Below are 27,503 nucleotides of genomic sequence, written 5' to 3'. Positions count from 1 at the left end.
CGGGCATTTCCACAGTGAAGCCCGTCTGGAGCAGCATCCCGGCGCTCTGCTGCTGCACTCTGAACGTGCGTCGAAAGCTAAACAGCCGCGGAGGGCTATAAATAGACCCCCGGCGCTCTCTGATCCGCGCTCTGCGTCCTCAACAGGCGCCCAGAGAGAAATCAAGCCGCTTCTTCTCCTCCTCCTCCTCCTCCTGCTCCTGCTCCTCGCCTCTCTCATTTTCATCATCTCCTTCTCTTGTCTTTAGATTGTGCGTGAATGTGTCTTAGTTGGGTCAGGAGGCTCGAGGGAAAAAAAAAAAAAAAGCCCCAGGAGACTCCCCTCCCCCCCCCTCTCCCTCTCCTCCCCCGTTAACCACCTCCTCCATTTCCCGGGCACCAAACCGTATACAGGCCTGTAGGATTCTGTAAGTTCACCGTATACCCCTTCACTTTCTCAGATTGCTTGAATCCCGGAGCGAGTGCTCCTAAACGACAAAAATTTGAACGATAAGTCATTTTAAAGTCAAGTCGACGCATCATCTTCAAAGGTATCCAATGGGACCTGATCAAATAAGTAGCCCAAAAAAGTCCAAATTATACAATTGAACCTTAATATGTTTATATTTATGAAATCATTTTTGCTCAACCCCATAATAGCAGGTGTGCACGCCGGACTTCGCTGTAATTTGCATGCAACAAGCACAGATCCCCGTTTCGTTCCTCCCGAGTCCTGTGTTGGAGGTCACACGGGTCGCTGCGGGGGGGGGGGATGAGCCATGGTTTCCTGATGTTATCCTGACCCTAATAGTTTCGTTTATGTACAATGTACCAGTGTACCTCATGAATCGCTCGGAAGAGCTACAATCATCACTTGAAGGTCACCAGTTTTTTTTTTTTTTTTTTTTTTTAAAAGGTGGATTTTTGCGCGTGTTTTGCTTTCGGAAAAGTTTTGAGTTCTTACAGCTCGGCTTTGATCGCGGTCGTCGCTTATCAGCTGCTCTGAGTCAGTCATCTTTTTTTGGGTCTCCAAAAACACGATTCCTTGTTCCTTCAGATCACGTCAGCAATAACTAGCCAATGAACGGTAGTTATTTTTATTTATTTATTTTTTTTAGATGTGAAGCAATACTCGGACAGCAATAACGTCCACGTTCCACTACGGCTTCTTCCTGCAGCGAAGCGCCACGACGGGCCGCTCCGGCGGGGATGCGTTGCGGGGAACGGGCTCGTACGCGTGATGCTTCGTTGATACGTCTTCAAAGAGGTGGTAGGATAAATCGCTCGCGGGCTGGGGGGGAAAAACAAAAAAAAACAAGTGGACGAGATCAAACGACGCATTCATCACGGCGACACCACTGCCTCGCTCCTCCGCTGGTTTCCCCCCCCCCCCGACCTAAAATCGGGGCTTTGATGATTCGTCACACGCGCAGGATGAACTGTGAACATTGTGAACCGTTGTTTTCCGTTGCCTCTGCCTTCTGTGAGCGTCTGAAATGCCCCCGAGTGTCGTAACCTCAAATATCAGTGCGTTGATCCGGGAGCTGTGTTTTCGTACATCGGGTATGAGTTGCATGGCCTCTGGGTGTGTGCATGTGTGTGTGTGTGTGTGTGTGTGTGTGTGTGTGTGATCCAGCAGCTCCAGCGGACCATAATCTGTCTCCTTGCGTTGTCAGGGGTTGGGCTGTGGGGTGATACAGGTCTGAGGAATATCGAGTCCTGTTGACCCCCCCGCCCTCCCCTCCCGACCTCGGAGGACAATGCTGCCAGTCTTCCCGTCAGTTCTGAGAGAAGTGGCCTCGTTACTTTGGAGGAAGATAGGGACTAGGAGGCGGGCGATCCGGCGCTTCAAGCCAAAGTGAAAGGAGCTCTGAACGAACTGGGATCCTCGTCCCCGCCGTGCGTTTTCCGTCTCCTCGACTGCTAATATTACGCTCTATTTTAAATCAATCTAGTCTGGTTGGGGCGGGTGTCCGTTAACTGACCTCTGAATGATCCTATGAGCTAAAAACGGCTACTTCCAAACACAAAAGACAATGCTCCTTCTTTTCCTTCCTTGCTGCCTCCCCTCAGTGACCCTGACGGAGACATTAGTGGAGCTCCCGGTCTTAATTTCTCTGGCCTCAGATCAGGTGAAAAACAATTTAAAAAAAAAAAAAAAAAAAGAAAGAAAGAGAAATAGGGGATTAGTAAGGAAAGTCAAAGAGCAGCATTTCCAAGCATTGGAACGAAGCCTGCGTACGTGAACTTGTGCACAGTGTCAGACTGAACCCCTGCAGTTATTCAACGAGCACCAACAGGTCAGACTGGCACGTCGCAAACCATCACAAACTCTTATTACTTTACCTTTGGAGAAAAGTCTATTTTGTTATATTCATTGAAAAGTTCTATTTTTTTCCACTTTAGTCTGGCCTGAATTCTTTCAGATTCTGATGTTGTACGATGTAACCGAGCTGTAAAGCCTTTTTCTGAATGTAGTATTTATCAAATTGTTGAACTGAAATCTGCTCCTCTCGACCCGTTCGTTTCTGTAAATAAGGCATGCTGAAGAGGAGGACTTCCTACCACCGCGTATGGTGCTACCAAAGCCAGTCAAACCTGAGGATGAGTTGGGGGACGGGGAGGAGGAGGAGGGGGGGTTGCACCACTTTCTCGAATGACATTTCTCCTCCTTGGCTGTCAATGTAGACGTTGTCCCGTTACATTTCCCGTTCCTCGCTTCAACATGCGCCAGTTTGTGAAGGCTGGTTAATGGACGATCGGGACGGTTTTGGCGAAGCAGATGGGGGGTGGGTGGGGGAGGGGGTGGGGGGGATGTTTGATTGGTGAATGCGAATCTCTCGTGCAGCCAGCCGTATTGTTGAGATTTTCACTGCTGAGCAGGTGTGAACAAGGGCTTTGTATCCGAGAAAGGGAAAAGACTGCAATGTTGGATGTAATACCTGTCTGTATACACACACCTGTTAATCTACTGAATGGTTTCACAGTGTAATCGTACACACAGTTGTGTACAAAGCAGCTGGGGATTTTTTTTTTTTTTTTTTGGGGGGGGCGGGGGGGACGTTGTCAGTGTTGGGCTGTTACTTCAGCAGGAGGAGGTGTCCTTCTGATGGTTAATAATTTAGAGCTAAATATCAAAACACTCAAGGGCCTCTGAATGCGTGCGCGTGTTTTGGGGGGTCGGGGTCGGAGGAGGAGGAGGAGGAGGAGGAGGGGGGGCGACGCCGCGGTTGAACAGCATCTTGTGTAGACGTATGCGTAGTTTTCAATGTGAAATGCACTTTATTTTTTTGGATGAAGATGGCACAACAAATTAAGTATCTGCAAAATGAAACATACAAATGATAATCAACATGCACTAACTTAACTGAGATATTGTAAAAAAACAAAACATTTGTGTGGACGTGGTGTCTATTTTTCCAAGGTGTTAGTCGTACTTTTTATTGCTTTGGTTAGTTCACTCGATTGAGAGATCTTGTTAATTTTGTATTAAAAACAAACGTGCTGTGCATAAAACTCCTGCCTCGGCTAATTTGTTCATCCTCGCCCCGGCTCACTGGCCCCCCCCCCTCCCTTTTTTTTTTTTTTTTCACACTTTTCTGTTTCCCTGGCAACCCCCTTCTTAGCTGTACTGTTACCATGGAAACTGAAGTCTTGGAGCCAGGTATGTGTCGTCTCTATGACGACAGTGGAACAGTAAAAGAGAGATGGCAGCCCAGCCGTGATCCTTCATTCATCAGTTTATTTTTCTCCGGGTCAAAGATTACAGAGCTCAAACTAGCATATACATGACCCCGCCCCTCCCGTCCCCTCCCGTCCCCTCCCGTCCCCTGCAGTCCCCTCCCGTCCCCTCCCACACAGCAGTGAGCGATTGCAGACGGCTCAATCGGTTGCCATAATTTTGATCAGTAAGACTTTTTACACATCCCGTCCATCAAACGCTCCTCCCAGTCACTCGTTCGGTGGCCCGAACCTCTCTCGACCACTGAACCCCCTCCCCTAACCCCCCCCCCCCCTTTCCAGTTATTGTCATCTCCACGTTAAAAACTTGGCTCACGATCGATGGCATACGCAAGTGTTTCAGTAAAAACATTTAAAAAAGACGAGTACATTGGTTAGCTCAAGAGGAAAGTTTCTAATAGTTCTAACGCTCTCAAGCTTCGACTATACATGAAATAAGCACCTTCACAGGGTGACTATAGTGTTACAACAGGTAGAGAAACAGCCACTGGGGTGTATTCACAATGCTTTGAAATATAATCAGCAAACTCAAGTGTTAATATTCCACAGAGTGGTCAGCATTACTGTATATTACTAGTCTCTTTACAGTGTTTACGCACGCTGAATACACCCCCAGATTTCCAGTTTTGGACCATTCAGTTTACATCAACCTACAGCATGTGATTGTGTGTAGTGTGTGTGTGTGTGTGTGTGTGTGTGTGTGTGTGTGTGTTTTCAGCAACAAGGTGTGTGTCAACCCGTGAATGTGGCACAGTGGGCATTCCTTTCAGGTGAGCGCGAGATCGTCTGACTGCGTTTCTTATCGTGTGTGTGTGTGTGTGTGTGTGTGTGTGTGTGTGTGTGTGTGTGTGTGTGTGTGTGTGTGTGTGCGCGTAATCTTCGGTGGTTATCTTATATTTCGTGCGTGTTAATCCGACCAATCGTTCTCCTCCAGCTCAGAGTCGTCCTCTGAGTCCGAGTATTCCACGGCGATGCGTCGCGACAGGATGGTGGCCACGTCGTTTCCAACTGGCTCTCTCTTAGCCTGCTGCTCCTGCTGCTCCTGCACCTTCTTCAGCTGGATGCCTGCAAGCAAATGCAGAGTGTGAAGTCCTGTTTTTAAACTCTACACTCACTAAGTAAAGTTTAGAGCCACAAAAAGAAAAGAATCTTAGTGTAATTTCCTTTTTTGAAGGTTCAGTGCTTGATAAATGCTCAAGAAATGACAAAGCCGTGTTCTAAACGGTCTATATTGAAGCATTTTTGTTTAAATTTCAAGCATACTGACTGTAAATCAATACCCTAAAATTTGAAAATGTAACCAAGTAATTGAGAAATGTACAGTGAGGACATGTCTGTGACTTCATTCTTTTGGAAATGACCAATAAATGACAAACAATAGCCAGAACACAAAATCCCACTATATCCTAATATCTAAACCACCTTTTTGGGAGTCGAAATGCCGATAAATGTTTCATGTAACACCCCAAACTCAATATAAACATCATCTGTGTTCCAGAGATACTCCTCTGCCCATCAAAGAGTATTTGTAATGACTTTTCAGTTAAATTGCTTTGGCTCGAACTAAAATTGTTAAATATTTTCAGAGCTGTGACTAAAAATCGATTTGTCCCTACTTTTAACACGTTACATGTTAGTATTAGTGCTTTTTTTTATATATATAATTGTTTTTATCAAAAAGTGTAAATAAATCTTTTGTTAAAAAGGTCAAAATAAATGTAAATTTTTCTGAAGAAGATAAACATCACAAGGACACACTACAGCTCTTACCCATACGTATGGCAGCCAGCAGATCGCTGCGGGCATCATTGACCACCGTGGACTCGGCAGGTGCAGCGGAGGACATCTTGTGGATGGTGAAGTGGGAGACACCAGCTGGAAGGGGAGGAGGCGGAGGACCAGGAGGGGGAGGAGCCGCCTGGGCTCCAGATACAGGTGGTGGAGGCGGAGCGTATTGGCCCATTGGCCCGGGAGGCATCGGACCTCCAGGAGGTGAGGCGAAGGCCGTCATGGCAGAAGGGATGAGAGGGGCGGGGGGAGGGGGAGGGGGACCGGTGTTGGCATAGCCGTCCATGCTGCAACAAAAGACACCATGGGGGAGATGAAGTAGAGTTCGCAATAATCCTAGCAGTCAGTCAAAACGTAGCTCCACTGTCTCGGAGAGGGAGGAGCGCAACGATTCCGACCCACTAGGTGGCAGCATTACCTCAAAGCACACCGGAGGAGATTCAAGTAAGGAGCCTGTGCTGTTGTTTGACACTATGTCATAATACTTAAAACTGCATTATAGTGAAGCAGAGAAAAGTATTTTCAACAAGTGAATAAGATAGTGTCAAGATCTTTTCAACGTACCTCAGCTTCTGTCAATCGGACGACCTCAATAACTTTCTTGAGTTGTCCTGAGAGTTACCGTTTGTGTCCCCTTGTTCTTTATTTCGTCGAGTCATTTTTATGCATCGTGGCAGAGAAAACTATAACCCTGATGTTTTTGTACATTTGTGGATTGTTCAACAAAATCTTTTCGCGGATTACAGTGTCAGCAAAGCACCTGAAGTTGTACAGGTTTACACACAGACAAATGAACGTAACTTCTTCTTATTACTACATCTGGAAATCTGTTCGTAAAATCTTAATAAATAGGAAGATACAGAAAAATGACTGTTGCAGTGTGATTAATTGACTCAATGAGTACATTAAACTTGCTAGAAATGTCGCGGCTCAAGCTGTCTGTGGCACCGCGGGCACCTATAAAGACACACTGCATATAATCAACAATGAGAAACGGGCCGAACACTTCGAATAAATGTTTGAATTCGGATTATCGTCTACGCGTTGTGACGAACGTTTAAATATCTTTCCGCAGTATGCTTTGTTGCATGTCGACAGGGCACCGTCATGGTTGAAACGACGCCGCTTACCCGTAGTCCACCGGTGGGAGGGACATGGAGCCCCCGTTCACGGCCTCAGCGGGTGGAGGAGGCAGGGGGACCTGGTGGTGGTGAACGCGGCCCAGAGTCCCACCCTGATAGGCCATCATGGTCCTGCCTCTGTTGTCGTGTTCGCCCGCCCCTCCACGAGCGGCGTGACCGGCGGCCATCTGGGCGGCCAGGACGCTGGGCGGGGGCCCCGAGTAGGTGTGGGCGTGGCCTGCATGGTTCATGCTGTTGGGGTAGTGGAGCTGATCCGGGCCGTGACCCCTGATTAAAAAAAAAATTAAAAAAAATAAATACAGGAAAATACAGCACATTACGGCACACGCAAACATAAAATGTATCTTGTGATGAAAACGAAGACGCACGCCGGTGTGCGAAGATGAACTACCTGTTCTCTGGTGACATCGAGCCCTCGGAGGAAGCCCCTCTGTCTCGGTGGATGGTGTGTCGATGGTCTGGCCTCAACTCCTTATCCAGAGCCATCATGTTCCACTCCTGCCGACGGTTCCTCGCCTTGCGGACCTTCTTAACCTCCCTCTGTAACGTCCCATCCACACAACGCCTCTGCTCCTGAAGAAGGAGAAAGATGAGACTTTTATTAATTTTATTCTTTTTAACAGTTGTTTGTGTGTTGCTTATGCTCTCGGACTGAAGTCCACTGAAAATTACGACATGGTTTGTGTGAAACATCCTGACGACCAAATCGAAAACAGTATTTCATTATTTTACGAAGCTCATTTGTAAGTAAGGAAGTAAGGAAATAAGGAAGCGCTTATTGTAAGTCGCTTTGGATAAAAGCGTCAGGCTAAACGAAATGAAATGTCCCTCGTGTTTCATCTTCATTCTTGTGGGTGAACATGAGATTTTTCTGTTCCATTTTTCTTTGTCACGTCTGTTTTTCTAGCCTTTCGAATCACTCATCGATAATCTCGTCTCCGCTGAAGTTTCCTTCAGTCATCGCTGCTCTCCTCTCACTCCGACCGCTGAAGGCCGATGACCGCCCTCCTCCGAGCCTGTTCTGTTCGAGGTTTTCGGTCAGTCACTCGTGGAGTTCGTTGAATTGTTGGGTTCCCGCGTTAAGTGCCCCGAGACGTCTTGTGATTTAAATGCTGCGTGAACAAAAGCATTTGAAATCCACCACGTGGTTTCCTGTCCTATCGCCTACATACATTTGGGACGTCACTCTGAGAAGCTCACCATCGGAGTCCAATCAACAACAATGTATTCCTCAAACTGTCATTACGCCAATAAATTATCATTCGCTCCTAATTATCTCTCCTTATTGAAATCTATTTGGTCAATAACACGTGGGACTCTGGGGAGGAGCGGTGACCGACAGGCAATTCAACTCTTATTATTAGACCACAATAAAGTATAATGGTTTAATCAAAACTTTGCATGTTCTGTGAGACACTCTTGAACAGTTTTGTACCTTCTGCTTCCTCTTCTCTTTCCTCTTGTCCTCGGTGTCCTGCAGCATCTTTTCTTTCCACAGGTCGAAGAAGTAGGACGGGTCGGTGTAGAACTTCAGCGCTTCCTTGTGGTCATCCCTGCAGAGACACAACCACCGCCACGGTTACGCTGGTACACAAACGTCTCGTTATTGACACCCGCATGAAGTGGAATCGTTGCATTGCTCCGGTTCCCACGCACAACGAGAAGGTGGACGCGGCGTATTTGTAGAAAGGTTGGGGATAAAAACGTGTAAAGCTGCGAATGTTACAAAGGAAGATGACGGAGAGACACGAGTGAAATTACAAATGGAGCTCCTGCATTTAAAAAAAATTTTTTTTTAGCACAAATACAGCAAAACTGGAAATGACAGAATATAAAAAAAAAAGTGGAAAGGCAGAGAGAGACTGAGGGAAAGGAGAGTGATCAAAGTGTGCCATGTAGTAAGGAATGAGAGGCAACGTTCCCTGTGGGGCCGGCCACGCTAAATATGTAATGCACCCAAGCATAGTGCATGGAAGCAGCTACTGAATGCAGCGGGAGGTCGTACCAAATCTGCCGTTTCATTGTGGATGGAGGTCAAAAACTAGCAAAAATCCAACATTTTATTTAAATCGAGTTTCTGCTGGCTTCAAGTTAAAGTCAGACCTTTTTATTGCCACTAAATTGAAATACCTGTTTTACAGGCATCCCGACCGGGGTAAAAAAAAAAAAAAAAACTATGAAGGAAAACGAGTACAGACATTATAGCCTTGAATCGTTTATTATCGTGAAGAAATTTCCCCTCGGGGATTAATAAAGTGTATAAAATAAAAAAAATAAAAATCACATTTTCTCAGTAATTCTGGAGCAGTAAATAATAATAAATCCTAATGATATAAAGTGATATAAAATTAACCTGGACAAGCAGCACAAAATAAATGGATAAATTGACTATTACAAACCTATAAATAAAAATAAATAATGTTGGTAAAAAAATTAAAAAAAATTATACAAGAGATTTCAGCTGTTATCATTAATCTGTTCCGTTTAATGCTTTTCTGGAAGCAGGATCAATTTGGCACTGCAGCTGAATGCTTTTAAATAATACCACACAGAGACAACCTGCAGCAGCCACTGCCAAGCACTCAAAGTGTTGAGGGTGAAAGCATCAGAAGCTCTTTAGTGAAAAGTGATTCAACATACGGTTACGATCAGGAAATGTGACCGTGATTACGCTGCAAGCAGGCCGGATGTTGGGAGTGTTGGATGGGGTGTGCGATCATTAGACAAACCTGTACGATGAGAGGATGCTGAGAGGCGGAGGCTTGTCGCTCACGTTGTACATCTCTTTGACGGGATTTGGCACGCTGCTCTTGGACACCACCTGCTGGTCCTGAATGGTGGAGCTCTTGAAGGCCTTCCTCATGTTGATATCTTGCAGGGAAACTGAGAGCGCAAAAAAAGACAAGGACAGGACAAATGACTCGTTAAATGATTGGTCTATCGGAAGGAGAGAGAGAGAGAGAGAGAGAGAGAGAGAGAGAGAGAATCAAAAAGTGGAAAGAAAAAGACAATCGGTAGGTAGAAAAATACAAAAAAAACCACGAGACTGAGAACACTCCAACAGCGAGTGATGGCTTTCTGTGGCCTCGCCTCAGTCCTGCACCCTCTGACCCACCTTCCTCCACGGTGGAGTCCAGCTGTGTGACCTTGACGGCCAGCCGGTCGATGCGGTCCTGGAGAGAGTTGGCACGCAGGTAGAAGGTGTTGGCCTCGTTGAACAGCTCGCCGAATATGTCCTCCGCATGTTTACCTGGAAAGTAGCAGCAGAAAGAAAAAGAGTCGGGAAATCGGAGAGAAACACTTTTAATCATTATCCGCAGCCGAGTACGTCCCCGCGGAGACTGGGAGTCCAATCAATACCGTGGTAATGTGACACAATGTGAAACCAGAGGCGGAGAGTCTTTGCAGGAAACGCTGTCTCACACGAGTCCATATAGCAACATTCCTCATGAGTGATTTAATACGAGCCGAATGCAAATCATCCAAATGGCACTGCGTATATGTTTGCGTGGAGCCCCGAAACAAAAGCAACTCAATTTGTTTCTATTTCGGGTGATTATTATTGTTTTGGAAGTCGTCAGCGTCGGCCCAGTTATTGCCGCAGACTCTTGACCTCAGGGTTGCTTCTTCAAAGCCACGAAGCATCTGTAAAAATGTCGGCCGGGGAAGTAAATAACTCCCCTCCGCTGCTGGAGATGCACCATTAAGCGAGGCTCATAATCCATGTTTCCCAGTGTCTGTTTTAGAGTAAAAGATGAATGTCAATCCTACACTAGCACAGTTTACAGGAAGACGGGAGGAAAACAGAGGTGACAAGAGTCTCTGAGAGGTCGCGCAATGTTGCTGGACGACAAGTTACACGAGATATTAAATTTTTTTTTTTAATCAGAACCAGTTCGATCGATTGCTTTCACCCGCATTTAAACAAGGAGAAGTTAACATCTCCACCATCGCCACATTTTGACGTGCGATCGAATAACAAACATGTTGTTGTTTTGGTACTGACGCCAATTCACATATGCATCCTTAACCATCGCTTTGGGTAACAACCCTGAAGAGTAGTAATTTCCCCGCTATGGCCTCGGTGGGGAGGGAGGGGCGGGGGGGGGGGGGTGGCCCACAACTGTCAAACAACCGTCTTAATGAGGGCAAAAGGTCCTTTACTACAGAGACTGTAAATGTGGGCAGCAGTGAGATGAAACAACTAAGATAAACAAACAAAACAAAACAAAATAAATCTTCGGAGGACAACAGATTAAAACCAACCCGAGTAGTTTCAGTATTCTTCTAATAAAATAATTTCAGTATAGAACCCCGTGTAATGTGTAATATGTGGTATGCTAAGGGTTATTTCTGTAGCCCCCCCCGCTGACAGGACGGGCTGCAGGAAAAACATTCGAGAGGAAGGAAGAATCACAGGTCCTGCATGCTGAGCCCCGTCACCTCTGACCTCTCTCGAGGATTCTTACGGTCGACGTACGAACACGTGCTGTCGGACACGCAGTGCATGTATTCCGTAGATGTGCCCCGCACGGGCCGGTGCGAGCGTTTATATTTAACCCACACAGCTGCTGTTGAAAGGCCCCACTCCCACTGCAGGAACTTGACACAATAAGAGACGGACGGAGAATGGACGTGACGGGAGGGGAGGGGGGGCAAAAAAAAAAAAAAAAAAGCAGACGGTTAACAGCCAAGCCAAAGAGGACTGGTTTGAATTCATGCCGTCGCGGTTCACGCCGAAGTTTCAACACAGTTGGCGTGCGGAGCAGGGAAACTGGTGCAGCTGAGGATAAACGTGGGAAGACGAACCGCCTCATGACAACACACAACACACTGTTGACGGGTATGAAACAAGGACGTGGGAGAGAGAGATGGGAAGACGGATGCCTTTGGAGCGGCAATAACTCTGTCGAATACATTTAGAGGGAGCATGACAATCAATGTAAAACAGTTCTGCGCACACGCGGACGTGAACTCGAACACGCATAACTACATCGCCGCGGTCACATGTCCGCAGCTGGGCAGACGAGCGGATTTTTTTTTTTTTTTTGCGGCGCTATCTAAAAGGATTACATTTCAAACCTCCATGCAACAGTGTGAAGCTGCTGTAAGCCCGCTGCTAGCCCAGTGACCCCGGGCCCTGTAACCATGACAACACCCAAATCAATCACAGCTTGGGGATTAATGATGATAGCATGTGATCCCGTCCTGCTACAGAGAGGCTACGCACAGTTCAGACTATCATCACACTGAACTTATTGGGGTTATAGCCTCAGGACTGTCAATCTGTGTTTAACGTTACAAAAAAAAAAAAAATCTTATTTGTTTGGGGTTTTTTTTTAAGCTCAATTTCCGGCTTTTAGGCAGCTGTTGGTGTACTGGAAAGGCTGCGTGTTTGTGCATGCGTGTGCGTGTCTTACTAAGGCTGCTGAGCTGGCGAATGATGGCAGAGAGCGTGTTGTTCATAACACACTCCAGCTCGCTGCCGATGCCCTCGGGGAGCTCCCCTCGGCAGAGGTGACGCGGCTCGATGTTCCTCTTCACCAGCGGCATGGCGAGGCCTCGCGCCGACACTGACTGCGGGGAAAAGCGAGGGGCAAGCACACAGGAGGCAGTTAGTCAGCACCTACTCTGCCGAAGTGTTCATGAGCAAGGCATCAATTACGCTACCGATTACTTCCTTGATTAATAGGCAAATTCCTTACATGCGTGTGTATATATGTAAACGTATTTGGCCAACAAAGCGGATTCTGACGTATGGACCCAAAATTGACATATTGAATGTGCTGGTTTGCGACCATTATCCCGGAAGATTAAAAAGACCGGCGAATATTTACGTCCGACAAGCTGGAAATGAGGTATTTTTCCTTTTTTTTTTTTTATAATTAAAAAATAATTTTAATTGTTTCCAATTACTTCTCTGCTGATTGGTTTGTTGATACGTGGTTTGAGCTCAAGTAAAACCACCATCTTTGATTTGACGGCATGCAACTTTGTAAAAATGATTACCTCTCTAGCTGACTGAAGTAAAGATTGACAATCGGCTGCTTGGTCAATCAATTCATATTCAGGAGAAAAGGTTTTATCTGATGTGATCCGTGTTAATCAGTGCTAGATTGTATGAATTCATCAATATTTCATACTCGGAATATAAATTGAATCATTATTACGTTAAAGATGCCGAGTCAAAATGGAAACGCAGGATTTGGGAGCATCATCCAGCTGTAGCGTAGACTGAAGTGAATGACGGTGATCACGGGGTCAAAGTTGGAACCAACAACATTACATTATCATTTTTGTGGGCATTGCTGTTGCAGTGGTAGTAAAGGACCACATTTTATTGTAAGGTGTTCCTATTTTCTCTTCTCCCTCTATAAATACAGCATTTAGCATGAAAAGCAAACAAAACACGGGGGAGCTTTTGACCAGAGATCCGAAAGTGTTGACCAACAGTGTCCCCAAGCCAGAAGACTTCTGGCGACCAGCAGAGGGATTAAAGCATTAGGGAGAGGAAGACGCAGCGTGCCAGCTAATCCCAGGCCAGCTTGTCACTGGCCCAGCTGGAAACTTGACACGACCAGAGATTCATGGATACGATCAACACCAAAAAAAACCAACCAAAAAAAACAGAAGGACAACAAACACATCCCAGGAAAAACTCTGAAAGATACCAAAAGTTTCACAACTTTTCTCCGGACAACACCGAACAGATTTGCCCACATCCAAAGCTTCTCTGAGGAGGACTGTCTAAATTTAAACCCTGATCAGAGCTCTTTGTAGTTCAAGGGACTACAGACAATTACTAAAACTAGGAGAAATCCCAGGGTGCATCAGAGCAGCCATTTTATCAGTGTCTCTTCCTGCTTCCTGTTTTTGAAAGGCCGAGTCTGGCTCCTGTTTCCTGGTGCTCCCTGTGTCACATCTCTCCTTCCTGTCCGAACACTTGGCCAGGACAATACAACCGTGGCTCAAGAAGCAACCTGCAGGACAGACAGGGAGACAGATGGAAACATGCACACGCCCGGCTCCCATCATTTTCAGTCTCGCCAATCTAATGATTCACTCTCTTAACTACTATTCCAGAGTTTTTACTCTGCAGTGATGCCAAAAACGACAAGAAAAGAAAAAAAATCACCAGAGAACGGCAGGTTGGAGAGACACAGGAGATTTGGCAGTGTGACAGAAGGCTAATAATAGCAGACAAAAACAAGAAACACTAGTCGCATTTACTGGACCTTGCAAAAATTCATTTAGGGTAACAGAAACATTGAATATGCCAACAAATCAAGCTTTTAAATCTTTGTTAACCCATCGCGACTACAACTTCACCCTCTGTAAATCCTTATCTCAATAGAAACCGAGTTAAAACAAAGGTGAGGTTACATCTTCATCTTGCAAAGCAAGAAGCGGCGCTGCACGATCAGTGTCCAAGCAGGAAACTACCGTTTTCACGGATTGTGTCATTACAGCTGTCGACAAAAGACGAGAGCCACTTCTGTCCAACCGAGGCCAATTCCCACCGGCAGAGTCCTCATCTGGCCCCCGTTTTCTTTAGCCCGTGACCCCCTTTGCGAGCCCCAACAGCCTCACGCCAATAAGAGAAAACAAAGGGGTAAAATTACGCCATCATGTGCTGCCGCGAAGGACACCGAACGCAGTCACTAAAGACCGGTTTGATCCAAGAGCACGGCACGGGTTTCTCCCTCTGCGTGAACATTTTGGAAACACTGCGCTTTCTGTTGCATAGAAATGAGGTGATGCAAATTAGAAGATTGCATGTTTTTGCGTTTACCGACTGGCTGGCATGACAATCACATTGATGAGGCGAAATAATGAGCGACTGGGGAGGGTGTGGGGGTGGGGTGCGGAGGTGGAGGGGTGGGGGTGGGGGGGGGGTTCGTGCTGAGAGGAGGGACGGGCCTTGTCTGCCTGGGACAAAATGAGGGGAAAGTAGAGGCAAAGGAGAGCATGAGCATGAGAAAGACACCGAGTGGGCTGAGAGGGTGATAAGTGAATGAGACAGTGTGTGAGACAGAAAAGCTTGTGTGTAACATCGGGAGGTAGACGCCGTGTGTGTTTACGTGTTTGTGCGTTTGAGGGGAAAAGAGGGTGTCGAGTGGGGGGGGGGGTGGATAGAGGGGGAGGGGTAGGAAAAGGGACCTCGGGGAAGCCACTGAAAGGTTCCCGGGACAATAGAGCGCCGTTCACACGGCAACAGCACTAGCTCTCCCATGCATCCTCCTCCTCCTCCTCCTCCTCGACCTTCTTTAAGGCCCCCTCTGCTTGTGCAATGAAAGCGAAGCAAAGCGAGCACTCCTTCATCCTCCGCTCGCCCAGGGAGGAAGACATGGCCAAGAAAGGGAGAGCAAAGCTTGAACTTCAGCCCACAGCTCCGGAGAAGAACACACCAGCTCCTACTTTCACACGCAGACTCTCACTCTCACATTTAGTGTCTCCACTGCTCCGCCTTTCTGTCACGTGTTCGGACGCTTCAATTATTACAGCCAACACATCACGCACACTCGTGTGCACCTGTGTGGAAACACGCCAGGCTGGCTCTCAAATATCCCATTAGCAGCACGTAAAACGTCCCGTCAGCAGCAAAAATGCCTTTGATCCTCAGAGAGGTGACATTCGAGCTGCATTCAGGGTAAAAAAAATATATATATATATAAAAAAAGAGTTCCCCTGTGACTCCAGCAAGATGACCGCATCTCTACCTCAACACACAGACGGAGAAGAGCCTTCACTACAGATGTGAGAACTCCATTAAGACCCGAAAGGGGGAGTCATTACCAATTTATGAGCCGAGTACAGCTTCTTGTGTTGGGAGGCTGTTCTGCTTGTTCTGACGTTATGAATAATGCAAGTTGGATTACGTCAGGTCACACTGCCCTAAATATGACGTAAAGAAATTCTGCTGTGACTGTTCGCCTGTCCAAGAACATCTCCTTGTTCCTGTATTATTCCAGCCGGGGGAACTCGTGGTAAAACACAGATGGTACTCTAAATAACTGAATCCCACTGGGTGTAGAAAATACCAGGTCATAATTGTTCCTTTCTTTTCCGTGGCTAACACGACATATTCTCTGCAAGGGCGATAATTGAGTAATATCATTTACTGATTTGGAGCAAAATCATCCTGACATGAGAAAGATTTATCTAAATTGATATTTTCAGAGCAGACTATGATTAGACACGACCAAACATGTTCGAAAGTGTTCATTACCCAAAGGAGGAGTGTGTTTGATTGTTCTGAATATCATTTTGATTATTCAATGTGTGTATTTGGCGGACTTGCTCCATGCCGAGATAAATACGTATATCTTTTAAGGCATATCACACTCTGATATCCGTTATCTAGGATTAGTCCTGATCAAATACCGGACTTCTTCATGCATACAGTCACCGTAGGTTGATATAATCCTGCAGGATAATAAGACAGTGACCTACGCATCTAATTAATCTTATAAATTAATGTGGAAATCAACCCAGTAACAAACATAGAATTTATGGGGAACAGATTCACAATGTCTTTTCTTTATTTGGGCATGGATATACAATATTGAAAGGTTGTTCCTTCTGATTGGTCAGATCAATTATGAATATTAACTACAAGCATTTCTTACATTGATTTCAATGCATTGCGTCCGTTTGTGTTAATTTTTTGTCATTTTATATATTCGGTTACTCATTAACTCATTAATTAGTCTCAAATGTGAGTAGTTGCAGCCCCAAGATGTTGATGGCGAGTTGTCATTATAAGATCAGTGATAGTTATTGACAAGTTTCGATCGTCTATAGCTCAATATTCAACTACTGGATCTGGATTGCAGCTCGACTAAATCACATGGACGCAAGTGAGGTCATTTCCATTTTGAGGTTTCGTGCCTTATATTTTTCTCTTTTTAAGCCTCACACACACACACACACACACACACACACACACACACACACACACACACCCTTTTTCACACACACACACACACACACACACACACACACACACACACACACACACACACGCATTCACAAAAACACACACACACACACACACACACACACACACACACACACACACACACACACACACACGCATTCACAAACACACACACACACACACACACACACACACGCGTAAACTGATGGCAGCCGCGATCAATCACTGTTCCGCACCGTCGCTCCCCGTTACCGATGGACTGACCCACATCTGCTCATCTAACCTCGGTGAGTTTTATTTTTTATTATTATTATATATTTTTTTGTGCCGGTTTTAATCTGAAATTCAAATCAGCCGTTTTCTGTCTAGGTGCCTAGCAAACTGATTAACACGCCGGTGCACAGCCAACGTCAATTACGTGGTTAAAAAAAAAAAAAAAAAAAAAAAAAGGTTTAAAGTTACCAAGCAGCGGGGGGAAATAGTCCAGGTTTATGGGTTAGATTTGGTTTATTATCCTCAGCTGGGGGTCCGCTCCTACTGACCACTTGGTTAGCTAGCTAATGTCCAGTGGTCGACTTCTTAGTTTGGACAAATGATACAACGGTAATTAAAAAAAAAAAAAATACCCACACGCATTTTCACCATTATGATAAAAGGTGATATTAGTCGTTGAAGAAAGTATCATAAGACCCTCACCAGCACTTGAAATATTAGAAGAAATCAGCCCGTCCGCATGTCCCGTTAGATACTCCTATTAGCTCTGCCATCCTGTGTCCCCCGGCCCGTCTGGACACTCCGGGGAAAATCCTTTGAGGACTGGCACGCGCCCACCGGCCGCAACCACCAATCAAATGTCCCTCCGGAGGATTTAACGCGTGACGGGCGTTAATTTCAACCAATTGCAACACACAAACCGAATGAGTGACAGGGAGGCTCCCCAGCGCGAAACGCCGTGTTGCGATTAGAGGGGGCGGGGCTACGACTGGGCGTTGCTGAAGAGCTCAACGAGGTTTTGTTTTTTTTCACGCTACTAGGTCCCATTCCTTGTCAAAATTAAAGATGCTTAAATTCATTTTCGGGCCCGTGGGTATTTTAGAGACACGAAGACTTACTTAAATAATACAGACGAGCGATTGCAGCAAAATGCCTGAGGATTTTTGAGCTACAGAGATTTTTAGGAGAGTAGTTGGCTTCAGACAGTGATGCTGACAATGAGCTGGGAGAGTATTGTATAACAGACTGAAATAGCTGGGCCAGGATCCTACAGGAAGAGGTTCAATGAGAGGACTTGCTATACTTAGATCTGTGCGTTAAGTCTCCCAGGTGTGTCTGTGGACAAAAACAGTCTGAGGAAAATGGGTATCATCAAAGCGAAGGGAAAGGGTGCTTGGAATAGTTTCCGGTCTGTAAACAGGGTTTAGTGAAGTAGAAAGGAAAAGGGAAGTTTCAGTATTTGAAATGCAGTGCCGTTCCCGGACAAAGGAGAAAACCATGCTCTGCATCTGTAATCCTATGCAATTTGACAAAATTATAAAATAAGGTTGGCACACTTGGACTTTACCATAAATACCGACTTGTAATTTACAGTTTGAGATTTTGTGCATTTGACAGAAATACTGGAGATTTCTTTAAAATTACAGCCAATACAATTCTAATGAGTTGCTCAACAGAAAATGAATCGAGAACAACTCTAATAATTAATCAATTATTATTTTTAGGCAAAAATGTTAATTATTCTTTGTTTCCAGATTCTAAACGTGACAATTTTCAAAGGTTTTGGACTGTTGATAGGACCTAAAATATGCACTATGGGACATTGTCATAACCCATTTCCAAGAATATAATCATCTGTTAACTCAATAATGAAAAGAATTATTATCTGAAGGACTGTATTATACAAAATATTTAGCTGAACTATTATCTTAACCCTTGAAATACCCCTGTAAGGTTTAGTAAGGAGTCTTTACAGCTAATGGACAGTGAGGTATTCTAAAGATTATATGCCCTTGTAGTAACCTTACCGTTACACAAGGTGTTGTTTTGAAAGGGGGAAAAACGATTAAGTACCAGAGTCAAAGCTACCATAATTCTTTCGAACTATAGAGAAATATCAGCTGCAGATTGGTTAAGTATATATATATATATATAAAAAAAAAAAATGACATGAACACAAGCTTAAATTAGCAGCACACATCTCCTGCTCTTACATTCAATCTTCCAAAAATCAACAATATTAATGTTTCCATTTTTATTGTCAGGATACTTGCTTCATGTAAAATATTTCAATACAATACAGTAACAATGCATGTTCCATCTGCCATCCTCCATGCGATTGGTTGGTTTTGTCATCATATTGTAAGGCTTACCCACAACATACAGCAGCCGAGCGCTCAGCTAGTGCAAGCTGCTTTGCCAGTCTTGCCATGAAAACAAAACCATGAAAACAGATAAAATTATAAACTACTAAAATATTTTTTGTCTTTTTTTTTTTTTTGTCCTCTCTGAACAAAAAAAAAAACCCTAAAATTCCACCGCTGCAGGGGGGGCTCCACATCCTCTCAGCATCCTTACAGCAACTCGGTTCAGTCCTCAGCTAAGGCCCTCACGGGGGCACGCGCACGACATAAACGGACAGACAGACAGGAGGACGTGCGGACAGGGAATCTGTCAACGCTGGCAGTCACATAGCAGCTTTCAGTCTCATCCAAGCTTCGAGAGGAAGAGGGTAACTGGCTGGGGTAAGTCGTAGGTGGAGGAGACAAGTGAAGAACTGGATGGCAGGAGGTGACACAACAGATTAACACGCGTCCCTCCGAACCGAACCGTCTTCTCTTGGCTGGTTTGATCACGTCTGAGCAACAGAAACAGGTTGGATTTGATCACTGTATCCTTTCCTCTCATCCTCCCGCCTTGTGTTTTACCTGTGTTTCTATAGAAGTGTTCCTACGACTGGGTTTATGGTGTGTTATCTGGAAGAAGGGAAGATCGTTGTCACTCTGACCTAAAGGACTGCGGCAGAGGAGGTGCCCTCTTGTGGGGTGGGGAGGTGTTGTTGCCTCCGACATCCCCACATCCCTCAGTACATTCGTTCAGGTGGGCGTGGTGAGGGCTGTGTGTGAGGGCTGTGTGTGTGTGTGTGTGTGTGTGTGTGTGTGTGTGTGTGTGTGTGTGTGTGTGTGTGTGTGTGTGTGTGTGTGTGTGTCAGGGATGTTTCAGTAGCGGTGGGTCTGGTGGGAGTACTGGGGCGGCTGTTGGGAGGTAGAGGAGTATCCCATGCTGCTTTGGGGCAGTGCTGTGCTTGGTCCAGGGTTCTGGTAGGCAGCATGTGGATTGGAGCGCTGCAAGGACAAAGAGGTAGATGTTCATTAAATCAGGTCCATGCAATGGTTTTATTTTTCTTGAGTGTTCATTGCACTCAACAAACATGCTCCAAAAAAATGCTCCAAAAAACACTTTTACAGCAGTGACTTCTTGGTTTAAACCTGCAGTAACAGCTTTTTGGCCACATGGAGGCAGTAATCAAAACATTAAAGTTGCACAAAACTGAACTAATGAGCCGAAAGAGCTCTGTGGTGCTGAGGGGAACTGCAGAGTCATCACTACAAGCAACGCCTTTCACTTTACACATAATCATTTGATCCTTTGTTATGATGAAAATATCCCGATTATAGCGGATTTAAAGATGAATTTGTAGGTTGTGATATTAGCCGCAGAGATGTCAAGCTGCCGGAGGAAGAAAGATGGGAGCTACAATAAAACACACAATAAGCGGTAGGAGTCCTACATATGTTATTGACAGAAGAAACGTCATCAATGTCTTTAGATTGTGTTTTACAGATTTTCATTGTTTCTTTATGCAAGTTAAGTCGCCTTAATGCTCCATCCGTGACTACTTGTCGGACGGTGAGAGCTTCAAAAGCCCTGTCACCTCCACACATTTCCAACAACTCATTAGGGGGGGGGGGGATCTGTGGCTGACCATTTTTTTTCACATTTCAATCCCAACCACCAAACATTTACACCCACTTCATGCTGCAAAGGGGCGAGAGTACGGATTTGGACTTCCCTTTTGTCATTTGTTACACAACTATTCGTGGCACTTTCAGTGCATAAAGCGTTCAGTGTTTTAAGGAAAATAAACCATAAGTTAGGAGAAACCCCTTCCCCCCACCCCCACCAATGTTCATGATGATTGACAATTTACGATTACAATGCAGCTTCTTAAGTACAATATTTTGATTCCTAATTCACATGACAGCGTAAAGACTTACCTGGTAGTCTGAGGTCATAATGAGGCCACCTGAGGTAGTGGTGGGCGGGACAACTCGCACTTTCTTTAGAGGTGGGCCCTGCGCATGGCTGTTGTCTGGGTTACCAGTGTGCCCCGCCCCATTTGTGTGGTTGTTTCCCTGTTGCTGCTGCTGGTTCTTCTAAAATCCACAAAAAAACAAAGACTATTGTCCATGTCTACATTGTATTGTACGTGCATTGTTAGTGCTGAAACTACATGTCGTTCATTTACTATCTATCTATAATATTCATGAAATGACTGCATGTTGAATGACTGCCACGAAACAGTATGTGGCAGTTGGATATTTTACTTTGTCTGCCTTGTCCTCTGGCTCCTCCTCTGTCAGGAACTCCCTCTTGGGGTAAGGGATCTGACAGCCGGCAAACACACTTGGAAAAAAAAAAAAAAAAAAAAAAGGCGAAGAGGCTTGTCATCTTCAAACATTTATTCCCATGACTCGGAGATAATTACCAAAGAGACCTGTTCAAGACGCCCCGAGATCATGTGACTCAAGCTAAGGACTAGCACAAGATAGAAACTGGATGCAGGCTGTGTTTATGGGTGTGTTTTTGGTGTAACTCACTCTGAGGTGGGTAGGGGCTCCTCTAAAAAGTAGGGGTCCTGCATTGCCTGCTCGGATGTGATTCTACGGATGGGGTCCATGGTCAATAGCTTTTGCAGCTAGAATAAATGGCAAACAATGTTAGTCCGAAACACAAAAAACATGAATTTAAGTGATATATTGACAAAGCATGCTTCATCTGTTAAAGAGCACCAGGCTATACCTGATATGGATTTGCCATCATAAAGGAAAAATGAGTTCTCCATTATTGAAGCCTTTTAACTCACCAAGTGGAATGCTTTGCTGTCTGGTTTAACTTTATGTTTTTCCATGTACTTTATAAGGCTGCAGTTTGTGTATCTGTAAAAAAGTAGGAGCAAATGTTATTAATATCCTGCCTTTAGTACAAATACCCCATACAAGAGAACACACAGAGTTCTCACATGGTTAAGGATTCTCAGAATGGTCTTTTTGCCAGCAGACACACTTTGCTTCGCTCTGACTTTTGGATCTTTAAAAAAAGAAATTGGGACACTGGTGAATACTCACGTGTTCCTTCTAAAGTCTTTCATCAGTGTGGAGTGTTCTGGCATCTTTTTGATGTCCTCCCAGTCTTTATCTGTCAAATGAGGGAAAGACAGGATTACACCATGCCCACACCCTCCGTTCTTTCAAGAACAGATTATTTCGGTTGTAGTATCTGGATTACACATTTATAAGTACAAATGCTCATGATCTCCCCACAGCCAGCCCTTGTTTCAGCAGCATTAAAGTGAGTCTTAGTTTTGACACGCTGGTTAAGAGCCGTTTTTTATGTCACTAAAAATAACATGCTCATCTGCAAGGTTTTAATCATTCACATCAATTTTCTCTTCGCTCTTTGGTAACACCCACCATTACTTTAATTGCCAAACATTGCAAAGAGAGTGTAAAATTAGCCTCAATTCTTTCCAGAAGCCAAACAAAATCCATCAAACAGACTAGTGAATTACACAAGTGGAGCAGCGGAGATGGTCGCAGGACAAAAAAAGATCACGGAGCAGCTTAAGTGAACTGGAAAATATAGGCCCAAATGGAGCCCTGCAGAAAAGGTTTCTGTGTTTGTGACTTGGCTTCATCTATCGTGTCTGGAGATGGATGTTCAGAGACCAAAACCCACATGACTGCCTGTAGAAAAGCAGCAAGACCAAGAAAATAATCTGCCTCAGGTGTCACAGAAAAGGCTGGTCTTTCTACAGCATTTCTCCACTGAGAAGGCAACAAAGTAGCCGTAACACACCATTACAATAGCAGGTGAGTACCACTGATATCAATTACTTTATAACTGAAATACACAGAAATACATTTAAAAAAAAATCATTACATTTTTCCTGAATATTTTTCCCTAAAGTCATGGAGCAGTCGAGTCTCACCAGCAGGGAAGCCCATGACGTTAAAGATGCGGTCCAATTGGTCGTGATGGTAAGGGTTACTGGTCTTGATGTCCTCCTGGCGACAGTGGAATATGGGCTCAGACGTCAGCAGCTCTGCAAAAATGCAGCCAATCGCCCAGATGTCTGAAGAAAAAGCAGAGCACACGCTAACTTAAGCTGCTGCTAAAAATCAGTGAAAACTGGTAGTGCATCGGCGTAGCACAGAAGGATGTTGTTGCGCCGTTCTCACCGATGGCTTTGGTGTAGTGCCGAGCCCCAAGCAGCAGTTCAGGTGCTCTGTACCAGAAGGTGACCACCACAGGGTCGAGATCGGCTAAAGGCTTCAGCGGTGAATTGAAGAGACGAGCAAATCCCATGTCCGCTGCACAATAGACGTCTTGGTCAATAAAGTCACAGCAAACCCAAACAATAAATAACTTTGAATTAAAAAAAATATATATATATATAAAAAGAGACACTGTACATACCAATCTTTACTCTGCCCCTCTCTGGCCCCTCCCCCATCACTAAAATGTTCGCTGGTTTCTGATGGAGACAAACAGACACACACGGGGGTAAAAATGATTCCACTGATAGCAAACTTTCTCAGATTAATGGAGCTTTGTTTGACCCAGTTGCTGAACTAATTAAAACGCTTGTTTGCTGCCCTCTAGGGGACAAACAACCCCACTGCATCCCACAAGAGAGAAGTTCCTACCAATTCCATCTCACGAAGTCAGTCAGGAGATGTGAAGGGCAGATTATTTGGCATCGCAGCTGTTTTTTCTCATTACAGATCAGACTGCAGCACTTAAAGCAAACAATGTAAGGTTTCCTTTATATCTAAATAAGTAAACATTTTTAAAATGATTTTTTTTTTTTTTTAATAATAATCTTGCACCAAAAAACTAGAACACAAAATGACAAAGTGTATTATCCACATTCAACAAACTGCTGCGTAGATCACGTCACGTCAACATGTTAACAAATCACTCCTCATCTCCATCCGATCACATTTAAAACATCTGAAAGCTAGACAGCTATAAACCATGACTGAACACATTCAAACTGACACAGCTTCGCATGCCCTCCACCGATTCACAGCTCGATAACTATCTTCTGCCTAAATACTCCCGTTCCCTCTCTGCCCGCCCCGCCCAATCCTCTTACAAGGTCTCTGTGGAGGACCCAGTTGGCGTGGAGGTAATGGATGCCATCCAGAATCTGGTAGAGCAGAGACTTCACCATTCCTCGAGGCAGCTGAAGTGGCTTCTTGTTGGCCTTGGACGCTCTGTGGAACTTAATAATATGCTATGGAAAGACAAGATAATAGTCACTGTTGCTCTGCATATAGACTGAAATCCATACTTTTCCTACATATGGTCACAAGTGCGACTGTGCTACAGGCGGGATGAGTAGAGGCTGATGCTGGCGCCATGCGTTTCCACTTCCTTAGGAGGGGAATGTGAGTGTTGCAGCTCTGTGGCAGAAAAATGGCATTTAAACGCAGCACTGATACTCTGCCAGTTAGAACTGCCAACTGTAATGCAGCAGAGGTTTCACTAGCAAATGTGGAATACTTCTTGGTGTATGTGCGTGTTTTAATGAGACTTAGCAGAGCACAATTAGCTCCATATTCATTCTCATTCCATATAACCAACTGATGGTGAATGTCAGTGTATATGCATCAGCATTGTAAGTAATTCTTCACTTGTAAATGTGCAATTAAAAAAAACAGAAAAAAAAGAGAGAGAAATGTTTACATATAAGCAAAAAAATAAAATCCTCATGCATTCCCAGTAACACTAATATTTAGTAGGCAAAATTATAATGTGCTTGATAAGTCGTGTCATGCAGCTCCAGCGTGTGCTGTGCATTTTTACCCAGAGATCGTGTTCGGCGTAGTCGAAGAGCAGCCATACTTTACGGTCTGCGTGTGACAGGAAAACCTTCTGCAGTGAGATGACATTGGGGTGCTTCAGCTCCCGCAGCAGCTGCAACAAATCCACCCGTTCAGAAAACAAACCACACAAGCTCATGGCAGAAATCATGAATGAATGAATGAGGTACCGCATGTGATAACTGCTCAAATTCAGTCATTCACTATACTGATTACCATAAATAATACATACAGGAACAGGACACAATACAAAACAATACACAGGTGTCATAACAAATGACATTTCTTTAAGTGTAGGATGATTGACATATTGATTTTGATGTCATACTTTATACTCATGATACTGGTTCTTCCCTCTATACACATAGTAATGATGTCCTTTTTTTCCAATTTGTCCTTTTCTGTGATGACTTGGAAGTTCTTTGTATTTCATATCTGTTGCTTACTTGACAAAAAGTACATAATGAAGGTGATTGGGATATAACATAATGCACCTATGATTGGCATGAAGGTGTTTATCACAGACCAAACAAAACAACAGAGTAAGTTGAGCAGTTCTTACTGCAATCTCTCTGCAGGCGGACATGGAGATGCCAGTGCCTTCAATCTGCTTGAGGGCGTAGTCCTTATCATCCTTCCTACAAACAGAGAGAGAAAGCAGAGCAACATCAACACCAGACCAGACTGCGGGGCCCCCTGAGAGATGTCTGCACAGAAACATAAAGGAGGGCATTCGGCAGCTGGCACAGGAACTCCGAGAAGAGGCCGAGTTGCATTACCTCCAGATTTGTGTAATCAAGCTCACCTCTGAGGCTCAAAACAATAGCAGGGGAGAGGAAATGGGCCCTGTCTGGCAGCTGGCGAGGGACAAACAGAGCACTGGGACTGGCTCTCACTCCAATGAATTGGTTACAACCCCTCCCTCCCTCTGGCCTAAATCATCTCATAAACCCATGCTTTGTGCCTTCTCAGGCCTCGTCCAGATGCTGCAGCACAACTTAGCTCACGGGGCCTCATAAACAGCAGCCTCCTAAAGTGAACACAAACTTTCGACACTCGAGGGCTCTTTTGTGTAGTTCCAGCTGCCAGTATGTCTGGGTTGTGATAATGGGCCTAGTATGGGCCTGGTAGCTCAAGACTGATACGGGGATTGCATTAGGAATAAAACTGCAGGAAAAGTTTTCGAAAAGGAAAGTGGGCATCACCGTGGCATCAAAGGGTCTAAAGGGTCATATCGCACCAATCTGATCTTCTATATCCGATCTTGACATATAGAAATACTCCATGGTCAGGCACCTTCTGACCTGCTCCATCCTTATGCCACTTGTAATTAGTTAGGTCTTTTGACCACAACACCTGAAAACTAAAAATGAGCCTGTCTTTAAAGTGATGGCCGTGGAACGATCTTCCTGGAGACAAACGTTACGCAGTCTGTGTTGATGCCTTTAAAAAGCAACTTAAGACTCATTTGTTGAAACTGGCCTTTGTCCCGCCTCTTGATGTCTAGTGTTTGTGATTCAACATGTTTTATGGTTCTGTTGTTGCGTGTTTTTCTGTTGTTGTTGGTTTCTTTCTATTTATTTTCGGTATTACTTTTTTGTGAAGCATTCTGTGACTTTTGCTCTGTGAAAAGTGCTTTAAATAAAAATGTAACATATTAAGCATGAACCACAGCGTCTACAGTTAAGAGTCCAGCTGGGGACTTTTGTTGCATTTCATACCCATCTTACCCTCCCGACTATTGACTGAAAGGCAAAAAAAAAAAAAAAAAAAATCCTTAAAATGATCAAATAATTAAAAAAAGAGCAGGAACAAAGACATCGAAACTTATGCATGTTAGATAACGGATCACACTGCATAATACGCGAATATGATTTCCGCCTGTCCACTCAAAGCCTTCGGGATGATCACATGTTCATGTACGTTTGTGTCGAGATATTTACCTTGCACGTGACGAAAGCTACAACCTCCCTTCAAAGCGGATCGCCGTCACCTGCAACAAGTGCTCGCGCATGCACCTGCTGCATCCTGCATTGACCGTATCACCTAGACAGGCCTTTAATTGCAATAAATAAAATAATACTAACAAGACGTGTGCGGCAACACGGCTCCTCGGCCTTGAAAGGAAGAAAATGACAGAAAATGTATTCGGGAGAAGGACGGAGGGGTGGGTGGGGGTGGGTGGGGTGTTAACGACAGGGTTCACCGACCGGAGGCCTCGCCGGTCATCAACTCACCCATCTTTTCTCTTCGCCTTGTATACATGGCCGTAGGTGCCTCTTCCCACTTTGCATCCCTCGTACTCAAACAGGTCCTCGACACGCTCTCTTTCGCCGGTCAGCTTCACTTTAAAATCATAGTCCATTTTGATCACTGTTTGGGTTCAGTATATCCGCTCCTTCCTTTTGTTGTTTTTGTTTTTAAAAAAAAAAAAAAAAAAAAAAAAAAAAAGCGTCGCTTGGGAGGCAACTAGGCTTCTCCAACGAGCTCGGGTTTTTGGTAATTCAGCTAGTTGCCTTCCCCAGCGTGGCTCTTCCTTACCTCAGCCTCCACATCGAAGTTTTCGGTTTAGATTTACTGCTGCCGCGGGGATAAGCGGTGCTCGGAGATAGTCCAGGTGGAAACGAGCCCGAAATGTGTCCCTTTCTCTTGTTGCTGCGTTTCTCTCAGCCGGTATCTGCTCCGAAGAGACGCACTTCGCTCGGCAACGACGGCGTATTGGCGCACGGCACTGTCGTAAAGCGTCGCG

At 44.9% G+C, this 27,503-nt stretch overlaps 2 protein-coding genes across 3 annotated transcripts; both read right to left on the bottom strand.

Moving 5' to 3' along the window:
* Positions 1 to 3,825: 3,825 nt before the first annotated feature.
* wasf3b (WASP family member 3b) lies at positions 3,826 to 17,395 on the bottom strand. 2 transcript variants are annotated; one of them, XM_069703615.1, is made up of 9 exons: positions 17,286 to 17,395; positions 12,070 to 12,226; positions 9,765 to 9,899; positions 9,379 to 9,532; positions 8,085 to 8,202; positions 7,041 to 7,222; positions 6,638 to 6,916; positions 5,490 to 5,794; positions 3,826 to 4,784 (listed from the first exon to the last, which is right to left on the bottom strand). In XM_069703615.1, exons 2-9 carry the CDS (start codon positions 12,200 to 12,202, stop codon positions 4,627 to 4,629), a joined length of 1,464 nt encoding a protein of 487 aa, XP_069559716.1. In that variant the 5' UTR covers positions 12,203 to 12,226; positions 17,286 to 17,395; the 3' UTR covers positions 3,826 to 4,626. The 2 variants fall into 2 exon arrangements, with proteins under 2 accessions (XP_069559716.1, XP_069559717.1); XM_069703616.1 differs by lacking the exon at positions 12,070 to 12,226 and having other exon boundaries at positions 17,286 to 17,385.
* Positions 17,396 to 18,822: 1,427 nt separating this feature from the next.
* cdk8 (cyclin dependent kinase 8) lies at positions 18,823 to 27,503 on the bottom strand. The gene is made up of 13 exons (XM_069703618.1): positions 26,992 to 27,503; positions 25,317 to 25,392; positions 24,738 to 24,848; positions 24,025 to 24,165; positions 23,343 to 23,400; positions 23,105 to 23,236; positions 22,855 to 22,998; positions 21,992 to 22,061; positions 21,730 to 21,802; positions 21,464 to 21,561; positions 21,191 to 21,269; positions 20,861 to 21,019; positions 18,823 to 19,927 (listed from the first exon to the last, which is right to left on the bottom strand). Exons 1-13 carry the CDS (start codon positions 27,117 to 27,119, stop codon positions 19,802 to 19,804), a joined length of 1,395 nt encoding a protein of 464 aa, XP_069559719.1. The 5' UTR covers positions 27,120 to 27,503; the 3' UTR covers positions 18,823 to 19,801.

This window comes from Brachyistius frenatus, unplaced genomic scaffold (genome assembly GCF_029030835.1).
Source record: "Brachyistius frenatus isolate BFR_SWC_R1_liver_20210118 unplaced genomic scaffold, ASM2903083v1 Contig_47, whole genome shotgun sequence".
NCBI lineage: Eukaryota > Metazoa > Chordata > Actinopteri > Embiotocidae > Brachyistius > Brachyistius frenatus.
This window is presented reverse-complemented; position numbering and strand designations above follow the sequence as displayed.

Excerpts from the sequence above, each read along its gene's own strand:
- cdk8 (XM_069703618.1), bottom strand. The coding sequence starts at position 27,119 with ATGGACTATGATTTTAAAGTGAAGCTGACCGGCGAAAGAGAGCGTGTC. Across the intron at positions 21,803-21,991 it reads AAAGACTTTAGAAGGAACAC|ATACACAAACTGCAGCCTTA; the intron begins GTGAGTATTCAC and ends ACTTTTTTACAG. Across the intron at positions 21,020-21,190 it reads CAGAGGACAAGGCAGACAAA|AAGAACCAGCAGCAGCAACA; the intron begins GTAAAATATCCA and ends TGTGGATTTTAG.
- wasf3b (XM_069703615.1), bottom strand. The coding sequence starts at position 12,202 with ATGCCGCTGGTGAAGAGGAACATCGAGCCGCGTCACCTCTGCCGAGGG. Across the intron at positions 5,795-6,637 it reads CTCCCACCGGTGGACTACGG|CATGGACGGCTATGCCAACA; the intron begins GTAAGCGGCGTC and ends CTTTTGTTGCAG. Across the intron at positions 4,785-5,489 it reads GCTGGCTGCCATACGTATGG|GCATCCAGCTGAAGAAGGTG; the intron begins GTAAGAGCTGTA and ends ATTTGCTTGCAG.